The sequence below is a fragment of the Serpula lacrymans genome (genome assembly GCF_000218685.1).
Source record: "Serpula lacrymans var. lacrymans S7.9 unplaced genomic scaffold SERLAscaffold_7, whole genome shotgun sequence".
NCBI classification, from domain to species: domain Eukaryota; kingdom Fungi; phylum Basidiomycota; class Agaricomycetes; order Boletales; family Serpulaceae; genus Serpula; species Serpula lacrymans.
The window spans coordinates 1,343,404-1,358,194 of NW_006763296.1; the positions used below are offsets into that span (position 1 = coordinate 1,343,404).

A 14,791-nucleotide genomic window follows, 5' to 3' on the forward strand; every position below is an offset into this window, starting at 1 on the left:
CCCCTTCACCGACGTGGCCAGAGTCCTTGCTACTAGCGTAACATCTATTCAACAAGGTGCTGCACATGCTGCCACAAATGCCGATGTGTATGAAGGATATCACATCCCCAAAGGTTCGTGCAGATCAAAACACGTAAGTTATGCAGTATTTCATCTTATCCATCGTTCTGCAGGTGCAACGGTGATCCCAAACGTATGGTCAGCCGTCTTTCACTCCATGCACCATCATCAGGTAAGCTAACGTAGTTTTGCGCCATAGGGCAATGTCGCAGAACGAAGAGAAGTACCCAAATGCATCGGAATTCAAGCCGGAAAGATTTATCACCCCAGATGGCAAATTCGTAGAGGACAGTGTTAGTTATGCATTTGGCTTTGGAAGGCGCATCTGTGTAGGCCGTCACGTCGCCGACGCATCAATCTGGGCAGGAATGGTGTCCATGTTGTCCATATTTAGGTTTAAGAACCTCAAAGATGAAGACGGAAAAGATATAAAAGTGAACCCACAATGGGTCACTGGGTTGACCGCGTGAGTGTTGTGCAGCTTCGCTGGCTATCCTTTTTTTTACTATCATGCGGTAGTCACCCAGTGTTCAAGTGCTCTGTTGAGCCACGCTTTCCAGAACTGAGTTCGGCCAGTCTCGAGCAGATGATAACGAGTCATGAAATTTACGCCTAATAACTGACGAGGCTGTATAAAAGATGTCGACAAAATAAATGTTTGTGCAAAATCAGCATCGTACGAATACATGAATATGAATGAACTTTAGCATCAGTCTTACAACTAGAATATTACGTGCCTCTATCAGCAAGCTAGCGTTTAATAGATAGAACACCACAGTACCAAAACTAGAAGACCTCACTGGAGAACTTTGAATCAACGTCAGGTTAATGTGCAGGTATTTCATGAATTAGAGCTTCAGCCTCTGGAGAACGAGGTGTGATTGAGCATTTGAACGGAGCTGGGTGCCTGTAAATGAAACGAAAGCCGGTTATTATTATTAGTCGTTAGAGCAGGACAAATGACTTTGCCACTCACGATATGGCGCCTGCAAGGCCTTCAAGGGTGGGGACGATCTCTACTCCGTTCTCAACCGATTTCGTGACGTTGAAAACTGCAAGAGTCGTTACACACGTGATAAAGATCGATGCATCTGCGAGGTGCATGCCTGCCACAAATTGTGTAGCAACAGTTACAAATCACGAAAAATTGCACATACCTGGACAGATCCTGTAGTATGGCTTCGTAAGATGGTCAGCGTAATGTAAAGATGAATAAGTGCAAACCGTCTGCCATATCCAAAGGCAACAGTCCGAGGATCAAGCTCAGGGTGATCCCCCAAGAACCTCTCTGGTTTGAAGAGATCAGGTTCACTGTAGTTTTGTTTATTGTGAAGTATTCCCCTAAAACATACACGGTAATGAGAAGTAATGTTGTGTCAAGATGAAAGACCTAATCATTACCAAATGTTGACAAGGACGTAAGACCCTTTTGGAATGAGATACCCATTATGAATGTCGTCCTTCGTAGACGCGTGAGGGATGGCTAGACAGATATGGAAGTTTCTAGGTCAGGATGTAACCTTGCAGCAAGTAAATTAGCAAATATACATAGAGGTGCCACAGTGTGCCAACGCATGACTTCCTTCGACAAGGCTTCGACATATGGAAGAGCAGCGCGATCAGCCAAAGTGGGTAACCTATCACTGCCGATAACAGCATCGATTTCGGCTTGAGCCGCCTTTTGAGTTTCAGGGTGTAGCGTCATAGCGAGGAAGAATGAGTATAGCGCGGAGACAGTCTAAAAACGTAGCTATTTTCACGTCTGCCAGATTAAACAAATAAGCAACCAACCGTTTCTGCGCCAGCTGAACAAGTTTATACTTAGTTGCGGAAACCTTACTTCTAATTAGAGTACATACCGCTATACATCGCAGCGGCAGACCACTTAATAGCGTGCTCGTCATTACCAGACAAATTTGCTTCTCCAAGTAAACTAGAAACGAATGAGAAGGGAGCAATGCCGGCAGCCTAACTCAAAAGGATTTTTGAAGAAGCAAGTTGTCAGTCTCAAGTTAGTATATTGAAGCTCCTTGACATTTCACTTGCCATCTGGTCCTTCACAAACTGATGAAGTCCGTCGACGGCTTGATACAACGTTGCTTTGTACTCTTTGGCGGTCTTCTGGAAGCTGGCGCCTGGAACCCATTCCGGGACATGTTTCACTGGAAGCAAAAAAATCTAGAACTGCCTGCACATATAATAAAGAGGACCAACAGAACGGTAAGAAGTCAACTAGATAGGCACCAGCGACGGTCATTTCCGAGAATTGAGAGAGTAGATTGTCGGCCATTTTAACCCAGGGGTCATGGTCACCCTGCACGTCATAACCGTATGATATGCTTAAAATTATTGAATCTGCTGTCCTTTGTGCGATTTTATGAGTTTTTTTTGAGGGAGATCATTGACTGAAACAACAACTTACTTGCGAATGTGCGTGCTCAGATCGTTGGGATTCTTCAAAATATCTTGTAAGAAGCGATATGTCAGACGCTCCTCCACGGGATGGAAATTTTGCATTAGCGCACGACTTCCGATTAGGCGATGAAAATATCGTCTATATTTGCGCAAGGTTTCACCATATCCTAGTAAAATGAGTGTATCCTTCCATCCAGCAAGGTCGCCAGCCATGGTGAGTCGAGGTCTGTCAGAGTATATAGCACCCTTCTTGTCCAAAATATCGATCGCTAATTCTGCAGAGTTGATGACAATGAACCTGCGTCCTAAGATGTGGAAGGACAAAAGGTCTCCTAGACGAATGTGAGTAGAGTACAACACAAACACCAATGAAATGATGAACATGCCATATTTCTTTTGCCAATCTGAAAATGCAAACCACGATTTATCAATAGGCACGTTGAAGATGTTCCCTACGATGGGGAGTGGTCTAGGGCCTGGCGGTAGTGGCTTAGAAGGCTTCAGGCTGAATAGTTGCTTGATGAGAAAGACTGCGAGGGCAGCCAAACACCAGTCCAAAAGCTTGAGATACATTAAATTTATCTGGAGATAACAGACCAGGAGTTCAAAAGGAGGTTTGCTACTCAGTGGTGTAGGAAAGTATATTTTGGCGAGGTTTATTAGGAACAAACGATTTCAAGCCTACTTATGTGCAAAAATACAAACGCATCCAACTAGTATTGCTCAATTGTAAGACACCACGGGCAGGACCGGGCAACAGACAAGCTGGATGGAGCACGAGGGGCAGGCGACGAATGACTGGCCGTTTAAACTCACACGGTCTTGCACTAAGTGTCGTAAGCAACCCAAGCCGAGGATAAATTTACCGCCGGCCGTAAAGTCATCAAATACAATCAAGCTACCATATCCAACTTCATTGATAACGGTTCTGACCAACAATATGTGTACCATATGATATCTGTATGGTGCTAGTCAGCCTTATGAGTAACCCATATATCGACAGCAGTAGTACATAATATTTGTATGGTTCTGGCCAGCCATATGAACAAACCACATATCAGAAAGCAGAACCATATGTTACCATATAATATTTGTATGGATCTGGTCCACCATATGGTTTTTTATGGTTCTCACTGGCCATATAAGCAACATTTCAGTTGACAGTACCATATGATATCTGTAGAGATGTGGTGCACCATATGAGTGACCTGCGTATCATATGTCAGCACCATATGGTTTTGTATGGTTCTCACCAGCCATATAAGCAATTGACATATCAGTCAACAGTACCATATGATATCTATATGGTTCTCACTGACCATACAGGCAAATCACATATTGGATAGTAGAACCATATGAGCGACCTGCGTATCATATGTCAGCACCATATGGTGTTGTAGGGTTCTAGCCAGCCATATCAGCACTTGACATATCAGTCAGCAGTACCATATGATATCTGTATGGTTCTCACTGACATATGAGCAACTCACATATTGGATAGTAGCACCATATAATATTTGTATGGATCCCGTGTACCATATGATATCTGTATGGTTCTCACTGACCATACAGGCAACCCACATATTGGATAGTAGCACCATGTATGGTTATAACTGACAATATGGGTAGCCTCTATATTGCATAGCAGCACCATATGGACATTGTACGGTTCTGGTGAGCCATATGAACAACCCATATATTGGACAGCAATACCATATAATATCTATATAGTTTTAGCTATGTATATCCCCAACCCGCGTATGAGACAATAATCCTGTGTTCAATCCCTGCCTACTGCATGCCAGTTTTTTGGTATGGGCCGAGACTCTGGCGCTGTAGGCAGTCGTTCGACTCCCGCGGTTTCCAAACATTTTTTTTCTTGGTAGTCAATGTGTCACTCCACTTCATCATTCAATCTTGATCAAGTGTAACAACCTAGAGTTTGTATACTCTGGTGCACAACTAGAACTAACTATAAAGGTAGTGAGGGGAGTGGTTACCCTTAGGATAGGACCGAGTTAGTTGTGGGTAAACAACAGGAGGACTCGCTGAGGAGTCTCTAGGATCTATTGCAGTATATATACTACTACAGATTGTTTAAGGCAGTGGCTGATGATGTCAGAGGGTGCAGCCCATGTGACCAGCTCCACTGCGTGAAAGACTTGCGTTACGATCTCTATTGGACATTTAAGGACTACTCATTTCTTTTTACTCATTGGTTATACCACCGGACCGATGACTCATTTCCTTCACATACACTTCCGTTCCTCTCGCATTCACAGTACCTATTATAGTACTTAGTCCTCAACAGACGGGCCTGCCCTAGATAGGACCTAACTCCTATCACCGATTCCTTTCCATTATAAATACCATGTAACAGCAGTAGTATTCTCTAATACGATTCTACGCAGTTTACGCTTACAAAGCTAGACTCCTAAGATCAGACTTCTATTCAGAAGAAGACCAACTCCCATTGGAAAACCTCCACTCAGAACTACGTTCTCGAACTTGTCTTCGGATAAGTCTCTTTACAAACCTCGACGAACCCTCAGACTTTGTTAAGCACTTCGTGCGTAACAAAAGAATCATATTCTAACCAGTCTTGAATCTGGGTGCGTCCTAATTTCTCTTTTTCTGTGAGTGAACTTTGCTATTAGCTAGCCATCAATAACTTCAACATATCATATTCTTCTTACCTTGTAGAGGGCAATTTTTTCTGTAACTTCCACTACCCACATCTGTCTTTGATTTCTTATTATTTCTTCCATCAGATTCATCGTTGTTGTTGTCGTCATGACATATCTGTCGTTTCTTAGCCCGCTCCATTTTTTTTTTTTTAACTCTGCAGGCTCGGCCATAGTCTTTGCCAGCTGGTCCTCGAGTATAGTGCATTCCCCTGCTTTGATCTCACCCTGGCACCTGCTAATATCTTTTGTCACTTTTTGCGGTTGGATATGGCTTGTTGCTCCTTCAGGTTGTGGCGTTTTCTCTGTCAATTTATCGGCTGGCAGCGTGTTGCTATCCACTTGGTCATCAATGCTAACGGCCTCGCCTGTCATATGAGACCTGTTGGCATTTTTTGTCTGTTCTGTGCTGGCCTTTGAGGCAGCAGAGTTGTCTATCGCTGGAGTCTTTGTAAGTCTTTCATCTCTTATTGTAGCCAGGCTCACATACCTTTCGCAATCCCACTGTCTTCTTGATCTCGCCCTTCTCCAGCTGAAGCTAGGCCTTCCCTCGACTCTTGGTCATCAACGCTCATAGCTTCATCTTCTATAGAATGCCCATAGTCCTAGCTCGCCATTTGGTTGTCAAAATTTGTGCCCTCGCCTCCTGTAGGAGGCCCATTGGTCGTGGTCAAGCCCCCCTGTGCCATGGCTTTAGAGGCTGAGATGTTGTTGATGGCTGGTCAATTGGTAAGTTTCTCATGTTTGCTCATTGTCAAAGAGTTGAATACCTTTGATGTGTTCAATCTTTGCCTTCAGCATGAACATGGTCCTCTTCAAATCCTTAACCTGCCCTTCCGTCATTTCCTGTGATTCTAAAACAAAAATCAGTTACATTGCTGTCATTGACAAAATCGCAACTACGTACGTTTGCCTCCTCCTTTCTTTTTGAGTCCAGCTTTCAAATTTATTTCAGCAAGTTTGGCCTCCTTTTTTTTAATGTCGCTCACTACTTTGACCAGCTCTTGCTCCAAATGTTGCAGGTTAGAGTCTAGTTTTGCACCTCGTGGCTTAGATATCGTCTAATATCAATCATTCAGTGTTACCTACCTGTGTTGTCATTGTCATCAAGCATCATTGCCATTTTGAAATGGCAGCAATAGCAGTAGGAAAGACAAAAAAGCGGGGGAAGCTACACCATCGCACCACCACATCAAACATTAAATATTTATTGTACATCATTTGGTTTTTCCCTCTAATACTCAACTATGGTTGGAACTAATGATATTTTCAGATTGCCGTTAATGCCTGCGAGTGAAACACGATTGTCAGCACTCACCATACCTTGTAAATTTACGGGCGTCGGCACAAACTTCCAAAATAATATGGCCAAGAAGCTCTAGCCAGGCCCGCGCACCATCCATGTGCTTCCCAAACTCAGCAGCAGGAAGAAATACGAGTTTGAATAAAAGATTCCATGTGGTCCGTCCCACTTGCCATCACATGTCCTCTTGCGCATACAAATGAATCATTAGAACATGGAAGCTGGGGGCTGGGGCGAGAGACATTGATGGCAGGATGTTCTAGTACAGCTTTACGATTATCAGAACAAATACACTATAGCAAAGAAGATCAAACTTTATATCATCAGAGGCTTGGACATATTACCTGGAGAATTTGAATGTCACGATCCTCAACTCCGCAACCTACAGTTTCATCCTATCTATCAAACTCTGAAGTAGAAACACTCATATCGCCATATCTAATTATGTAACAATATTTATCTTATCTTGTCACGTGACTCTAAAGTCATATGACCACTTACTCATCTACTTACTCATCAGCCATGCACAATCCTCATGTTTCTCAGTCAGCACCTCAAGGCTGACATATTCCTCTACATATATAAGTAGCTAGTTTCCCTTGTACATACCTCAGCTTTCGATTTCATCTAAATATACCAAGTTCAACTACCTGCTAGTAGATTGACGTTATCACTCTGTTGGTTCAGAATAGTGAGAACATTATATTGAAGGTATGTACAATATTTCACGAGCATGACGAGATCATTAATGATCTACCAGGATCTACCCAGCCCATGCAACTTTGCACTTGAAGTGACTGCACACGCTTTGGATGTAACTGATTGATTAGGGAAGACTATCACGCCAATCTCATCCATAGTGACCGTGCACAGCTGTGCACACTTTCACAGCTGATCGATTGGGGAAGACTATGACACATCTTGTCCGATCATCAGATAGCTGTACTACTGTACTACTGAATGCTTTTGCCCGTGCAACCAAAATTTGGATATAGACTCATCCAATTGGGATATCGCTACGGCACCATCATGTTATCCCATATCGTAGTAGAGCTGGAAATGACTACAGCGGCAGGACTTAACAAGGTAGCGGGTAAGGTTTACCATCCAAGACTTTTGAACAGGCCATAAATATTGATTATCCAACAACTACAACAGTTACATCCACTACAATCACTGAAAATAATGACAACAGAACCACAACAACAACCATGACAATAACCATGACAACAACCACGATAATAACCACCACGACAACCATGATACCAACCATGACACCAACCAAGACACCAACCAAGACACCAACCACTATACCAACCACAACACCAATGTCACCTCTTACTAATGTTAGCCAGCACAACATGTGAGTTGAAATTATCACTAAATAACCCTTTCATTTTACCATCTTGGAACTAACCTTACATATCAGTTCAGCTATGTTCGACTTCAAAGCTTTTAGGTCTGATACGGTTCATCGGACAATATCACTGATTTTTCCTTCTCAACCCTGGGTCCCTGATCACACAGAAATAGCGGCAGGAGCACATCCATGGTCACACCTATGTAAAAGTTAACTGGGCCTTGTGTGGATTGAGAAATGTTTGATCAACACCAAACACAACACCAACCACGTATTCTCATTTGGTCAATGGTTTGTTCACGCATAGATACGGTGATCACATCACAGTTATATCAAAATCAATATATCAGAGTGTAATACAAATCACTATTTACAAACCGAGTCTAGCCTTGTACTCTGAAATCAATGCATCTTTTTGTGCCATCTCCAATTGGGTCTCCACTAGTTGATTTTCGGCCTGTGCTCGTGACTGATTCACTTCAGATAATTTTTGGGATAGCTCAATAGCATCCAGTCACCGTGCGTTGATGAGATTATTGATAGTATTTGAGAATATGTTAATAATATCCATGGTCTCGGACTTGGCCTCACGTTGAAGTCGGGGGGAAGTATAATGGATGAAATGAGTGTTGGCTTGAGGATGCTGAGCTGCTACAAAGAGCCAGCAGTTGGTTTCATGGCATACACATTCAGCATAAATTTTGTTGTTATTCCGAGCTTTAAATGTGAAAAAAAAACTTACCCGCGCAATAATGTCGAACATGAGACACAAGAAATGTGCAAAAGCTTGTCTTGAGCATGTTTGCAGAGGTCGCAAGTGTGCTGTGCAAAGTATGGCTTGATAACAATGTGAGTAAATTGTATTTACCCAGATAAATTGACACTGACACCATTCATTTGCTCCCCTCTTAGCTCCTTCTACACAACCATAAAGTGGATTTCTGGTTGACACGCGCTGGCGTGAACGACAGGACCATGGTAACTACTGCCGGTTAGGTCAGACAGCAATCCCGCCTCTGTTTCCTGCGAGAAATATGACCGGGGGGTTACTGGCTCCAGGATGTCAGAGACTGAAGATGTATTGAAAGGGACGGGTGGACTTCCCAGCCTGTCAAGCGGGAAGAGATTGATGTCAACTTTGGCGCATCGGGGGGAGCAGGTAAGTCAGTCATGTGCAATTGTGGAGAGCGGCGTAGGGGTTGTGCTCTCTGCTTCGGTGTCACAGATTGAGGAGGTACGAACTAGGCTAGGATTGCTCTGATGGTCAAGTTGGAGGAGGGCTGGGTCGATGTTCAAGGTATCAGGAGGGGCGAGAGGGGGTGGTGGGCAAGGTATGGCCATCTGCGAGGCGAGTGTAGCTTGGCCATACAATGTGGCACAGTCCGAGTCCTCTTGCTGGTAGTCTACAGGTTGTGTAGAAGAAGCTGGTAGGGAAGGCCCAAGGAGATTGACAGAGGGGTGACTACCGGGACTGCTTGATGAGCTTAGTCCAGTATTCACGTCTGTCCGTCGCTATGCAAGTCTCTGAGATTGTGAGATAACATACAAGAACAGCAAAAACTCATGTGTTCAAGATACCTCCTCCCTGCCTTTGTATGCTGGCATAATGCCAAGGGTGGATTTCTGGCGCATCTGCGACATTGTTGGATTTGTTTGTCGCCACTGGAGGCTGCCATTGTTCAACAAAGAGCTGGAGGATGTGTTGCGTGGTTGAAAAACCATAAAATTGGATTGTTGGATTATATATTGCAGCTGATGAAAATTTTCAGGTGGTGGCGCTAAAAAGTGGTCAAGAATGATGTAGGACGACTTACTTGATGAATGGTGCGGTGAGGACATATGTAGAGTTTGCTTGCCGAAACCATTTGGAGGTTTGGCTACATTAGGAAAATGGAATGTAGCATAGCTTTAGACTCAGAGATAGAAGAACAGCAAAAAAAAAACTTATTGGGAATCAAGCCCAAACCCTTGAAGTTCAACTTGAACATGGCCAAAGCGAATAGACCACACAACCAGGTTACAGTATCAACACCTCCGCCATCTCCCTCACAATGTACAATACAGTTATCACCTAGTGTTATCTCGAGCCCTGGTAAAAGTCTTCAAGACCGGACTTTGTTCACAGGTGTGCTAGGACAGGCCTTGATCTCAGCACCCTCCACTGACAGTACTAGCGACAAAGATGGAACATACCTTTTTGCGACGTCAACGCTCACACCTCAAAAATGCGTGCGTTTCTATCTCAAACTGAGGCTCATCAAGACTAGGACTCGGGGGCTCAAAACAAAGCACATAGGCGACAATGACCTGGACCAGCCAAACTTTGATCATGTTGATGACAACCACGAGCCATCATTTCCCAATTTGCCCATGTCCCAGTGATCGGTCAACAATCATGGTATCGACCTCGGGGAATCTAGTTACAAAACTTTTGTCAATCTAGCATTGTCGGAATGTCTTCCCATCTATCAAATCACCCGTACCATTTTTGTTGTCCAAGGATGGGATCCTAAAAGTACATGCACGGTAAGTAAATGTGACTTGATTATCACCATACTATGAGGAGACTAACCAATCCACAATTTGGAACAGGGTGTGTTTTACCACCTTCAAATGAAGAAAATAGGCTCAGAATTGGTGGTTGTTTGCTTCTGCCCTAAAGCCAATGAATGCGTCCACATTCAATTTTTCGAGGAGTGTGGGGAAGAGTTTTTCCCTGTAGATGAGGCTACATTCACTTATAACGGTATGTTATGTACAATTTTCTTGATGCTCTCATTGCTAAAATTTTCAAGACGAAGAATCCGCCATCTTGTTTTCTCGACAGCCTGTCAATGACAACACATCTACAAATATGTTCTCGGTGGTGCTGTTGAACCAGCCTTCTGCAAAAAACTGCACGTCCATTTTGCATACTGGTTTGGACAGAGGAGAAGGGCAGTGGAATTGTATTAAGGATAGGACTAGTAGCTGTCCCCATGTAGTACAAGCTTGTCACCAACTTCAGAAACTTCTTACTGGTGATCCTAATGTGAGGGACAGCTATGTGTTACAATAACACAATTTTCGGACCTTTCCTTTAATTTTCATTTTCCGCTTTAACCTTTTACTATAGTTCACACTCCGTGCCATACAGCACTTTCCTTTTTCGTTCTAACTCCACCTTCTCGCGCAGCGCTGCCTTTATTCTTCTTTTAGACTCAAACTCTCTCACGCAGTGGAGCTGGTCACACAGGCTGCGCCCTCTGACATCATCAGCCACTGCTTTTATCAACTGTACAGTACATAGGTACAAACACTCTGTATTAGTATAAATACCCCAATAGATCAAGGAGACTCCTCAGCGAGTCCTCCTGTTGTATACCAACAAACTCTCTGCAGCTTAAGGGGTAACCACTCCCTCATCACTACCTTTATAGTGTGTTCTTGTGTGCACCAGAGTAACTAACTCTTGGTTGTTACAGCTACTCTCTACTAGTAGCCAAGCTAGAATGATACCTTGGTAGAGTAGCAAGACTTTAAAAAATTTGTGCAGCATTGTCGGCACTGTGTGACACAGTGATGAGGTGTTGCCACCACTGTGTCACACAATGTGGTGACAGGGAGGGAGGTGCAACTGCGCTGCAGCACAGTAGCGCTTTCCCACAGTTGACAAAACACTATAGAGAGGTTTGACCGCTTTTTGGGATATTTAAGCTCCGATTGAACACTTTCCCACGTGTTGAGCCAGCCACTTTGCTCACATATGTCTCAAAAAGCACTTCAAATTTTGGCTTCAAGGATAAATTCACGCTGGCTAACTTAGCATGTACATACAAGATAGCCAGCAAAATTCTACACTAGATATATTTAGTAGTGTTGATTGATATAACTAGTATCCTCATTAATTATGACTCTAGGTAATAAATAATTAAATTTGGTATAGTGTCACTAAATGCTTTAATCCACTCTGATATGCTTTAGGTGGAACTAATTACTATACGTGCCACAGCTGCCAAATTTATTCCAATATGATTCACTATAAACTGATATAGATCACTTTAGATGTACTTTTTGCCACAATCGCTATATTTGCATAATTACCTATCCATATCCAACTATAGCAAAATCATGTTTTCCTGATGTAAGGCCAGTTGTTTAGGATGAGCTGTAGCTTTGACAGAAAGATCTAAGGACAATTGGCATTTTGATGAAGTCAGCATATCTGAGGGGGTGTGAGGAACAAAGAGCAAGGATGGATCAATGCCCATGTCCTGTACAAGGGCCAGCGGCTCGTTGAGAGCAAGCTTGCACAGGTCCTCTGCAGTAACTTCAGCCTCCAAGCCACATTCAGCATAATTGTAGTTTTGATCTTCTGTCTTTAGAAGACCTCCAAATGTCTTGGTATGTGCGGAGTGAACAAGGCCAAATGTCTCGCTACTGTTGGGAATATGGAGAATGGGCCTGGGCTGTAAATTACCTCCATAAAGAGGAGCGCTCTTCTCCTTCATGATCATGGTGTTCCAGAGCTGAGCTATGTGATCGACAAGACGGATGTGGTGGCAGCCATAACTGGACATGACAAGTGGAGGAAGAGTTGCACTGCTGTGAGTAATATGCAAGTTCCTGCGAAGGACATGATCATGCGCTAGCACTGCAAAAACCTCTATACCACTTGTGAATGACCTCATCAAAGAGTTCCAACCCTTTTGAGAGCCTTCAATGCTACTTCCATCTGAATGGATGTCTTGACATGTGCGCTCTAAGCACCCCTTCCTAATGTGATTCAACTGATCAGCATGTACCTGTAGTGTCAATGAAAGATATAATTTGTAGACAGTAAGGTGACAGGTAATTAAAAGGACGTACCTTTGATGATGCAGCTGACCACACACCGCCTTTCTGAGACCATTTTTCAAACACCATCTGAAGACGAACCTCTTGGTCATCCTTAGCTCGATATAGTGCAAGGCCAGTCTTGTCATTGTGTTGAGCTGTTGTAACTAGGATGGCATCTGTGATTTCTTGTGCAACCTGTGGGCGGTTTGGGTTATTTGTTCCATTGATGATTGTCACAAGATACCTGTCAATGGTTATTAGCTGAGTAATCTGATTTGCTTACTAACTACTGACCGCATTATCATATGAAACACGTCCAGAATAACATGGGTGGTGGGCATAGCTCAATGTACTGCACTTTGCACATGGCAGCAATTGTCTGCCACCACCATTTCTGGTAACTGTGCACCAAGCTCCTCACAACAGCCCTTAAGGCCCATCAATAACTCCTCAATTTCAGCATGTGTTTGGGAAAGGCAAAAATGCTAACATTGATCAGCAATACTGATATTTTAAGATACCATTTGTAAACTCACCCAGCTTAAAATCTTGTTTTTCTCATTGATGACAGTAAGTAACCCTCCTCTCAGTGTCTTGGTCTTGATCTGTTTTGAGTCTGTTATCAAAGCTTTTCCAGCAGCCTTGGACGTGTTATCAAGGGACAAACAAATGCCTATCCAACCCAAATCAGCCAATGCCAATTATCACTCGCTAGCCAAAGGCTCACCTGTCAATGTCTTCAAATAATCCTCTGATTCCATCTGTCGAGTACATTTATTAGCCTCAAACAAGATATCAGTAATCAAGTCATTTGTTATAGGTTTATGATTATATGCGCCTGTATCTGTAGGCACTGAGAATTCTTGTAAAGGAGCGCGTGTCTTGAAGAAGGACATGGGGAGGTACCACTTTTGGTAAGTGTTCAAGTACTCCCACACACATTGGTGATACCGCAGTTGATGGAGTCCTTGACCAGAATCAACAACTGTCAGCAAACACACATAGCTCAATAGGTGAGTCAACATACATTTAATGTGTTCAGCAAGTCCTGATGATGTTATACTTGGTTGCAGCTCAACTATTAAATTGAAAAGATCGCGAGTGACCTCACTTCTCTTAAAGAATATTGGGATATCAGCTAAGACAAAATAACAGGTGAGTACCCCAGCCAATTATATATTCTTGCAAGGACAAATACTAACAAGGGAGTTTCCAAAATTCCCACTTCTCCCAAAACAGGTGACTAGTTGTTGCAAAACAATAGTCGCCACCGCTTTCATCATTTTTACAGACCTTGCACTGCAACTGGTACCCTAATGCCAGCTCCTCAACATCTATGACATACAACTCTCTGTGGCCTGTCGCATTCCAGCCATTCCAGAGGACATCTGTCGAGTTGCACTTTGGGCAGCTTGCTATGTTCAGATGATAAAATGGGTGTATAATGTGAAGCAGTTTCAGGTAAGCATGTTCTGGCTTGATATCAGGTCGGGTTTCACGCTTTCCTAGGTGGAAATATGTTGGTAGGGTGAAGTGAGGCCCATAAATAGGTATGTCACCTAGACTTGGTGGTGTACCAGTGTTTTTTCACATTCCCATGCAGCTTGGTTGTTTTGTAGATGTAGTCAACATATTCGACAACACAGGCTTCCCATTAAAATTGAGCCTCCTGGGCCTCTGTGTATGCTCCGCAACCATCTTTCCATCCTTTGGCTTGCTTTTTGACCTAGAGCAAAGGTAAGTAAAATTATCTTCTTTGTATAATATCTCATTTACATTTGTGTCCCACTTAGCTTTGAAAGGCTTTTGTTCAGTAGAAGGTAAGCTGTTTTTTACCAATCTTTTGACAATGTTAGGTTCAAAAACTGCCATTTGGAATAAGCACAAGGATAAAATATGGAGGGAAGATGAGTCTCCAAGTCAAGGTGTGGGGCCAACAAGTGCTGGATGCGAAGGTAAAGCACTCCTATTTAATTTCAATTTCACATTGATTTACTCATTCACCGCTATTTTACACACTAACGGTAACTTGAAACTGACACACTAGGTAAATAAGCTAGAAACCCACTTTCAGCGGCAGCAGAGAATACACACAAGAGGTGACAGACTACCTTTCCAACTTATGGCTTTATGTCGAGAGAAGATGCTAGG

The 14,791-nt window shown here is 43.2% G+C and overlaps 4 protein-coding genes across 4 annotated transcripts; all 4 read right to left on the minus strand.

Annotated features, from left to right (window-relative positions):
- Positions 1 to 129: 129 nt before the first annotated feature.
- Positions 130 to 3,158, minus strand: SERLADRAFT_449399 (uncharacterized protein; the record flags this gene model as incomplete). The annotated part of the gene is made up of 14 exons (XM_007318591.1): positions 130 to 162; positions 202 to 781; positions 842 to 967; positions 1,037 to 1,166; positions 1,218 to 1,228; positions 1,285 to 1,401; positions 1,462 to 1,543; positions 1,609 to 1,798; positions 1,852 to 1,865; positions 1,920 to 2,028; positions 2,107 to 2,222; positions 2,275 to 2,423; positions 2,483 to 2,807; positions 2,862 to 3,158. 12 exons carry the CDS (start codon positions 3,046 to 3,048, stop codon positions 886 to 888), a joined length of 1,512 nt encoding a protein of 503 aa, XP_007318653.1.
- A 1,970-nt stretch (positions 3,159 to 5,128) lies between these two features.
- SERLADRAFT_408535 (uncharacterized protein) lies at positions 5,129 to 6,282 on the minus strand (the record flags this gene model as incomplete). Its single annotated transcript, XM_007318592.1, has 6 exons — positions 5,129 to 5,146; positions 5,172 to 5,599; positions 5,650 to 5,745; positions 5,930 to 6,013; positions 6,067 to 6,189; positions 6,249 to 6,282. 6 exons carry the CDS (start codon positions 6,280 to 6,282, stop codon positions 5,129 to 5,131), a joined length of 783 nt encoding a protein of 260 aa, XP_007318654.1.
- Positions 6,283 to 8,986: 2,704 nt separating this feature from the next.
- SERLADRAFT_438261 (uncharacterized protein) lies at positions 8,987 to 9,463 on the minus strand (the record flags this gene model as incomplete). Its single annotated transcript, XM_007318593.1, has 2 exons — positions 8,987 to 9,334; positions 9,401 to 9,463. 2 exons carry the CDS (start codon positions 9,461 to 9,463, stop codon positions 8,987 to 8,989), a joined length of 411 nt encoding a protein of 136 aa, XP_007318655.1.
- Positions 9,464 to 11,919: 2,456 nt separating this feature from the next.
- Positions 11,920 to 13,536, minus strand: SERLADRAFT_438262 (uncharacterized protein; the record flags this gene model as incomplete). The annotated part of the gene is made up of 4 exons (XM_007318594.1): positions 11,920 to 12,606; positions 12,671 to 12,835; positions 13,177 to 13,313; positions 13,368 to 13,536. 4 exons carry the CDS (start codon positions 13,534 to 13,536, stop codon positions 11,920 to 11,922), a joined length of 1,158 nt encoding a protein of 385 aa, XP_007318656.1.
- Positions 13,537 to 14,791: the final 1,255 nt, after the last annotated feature.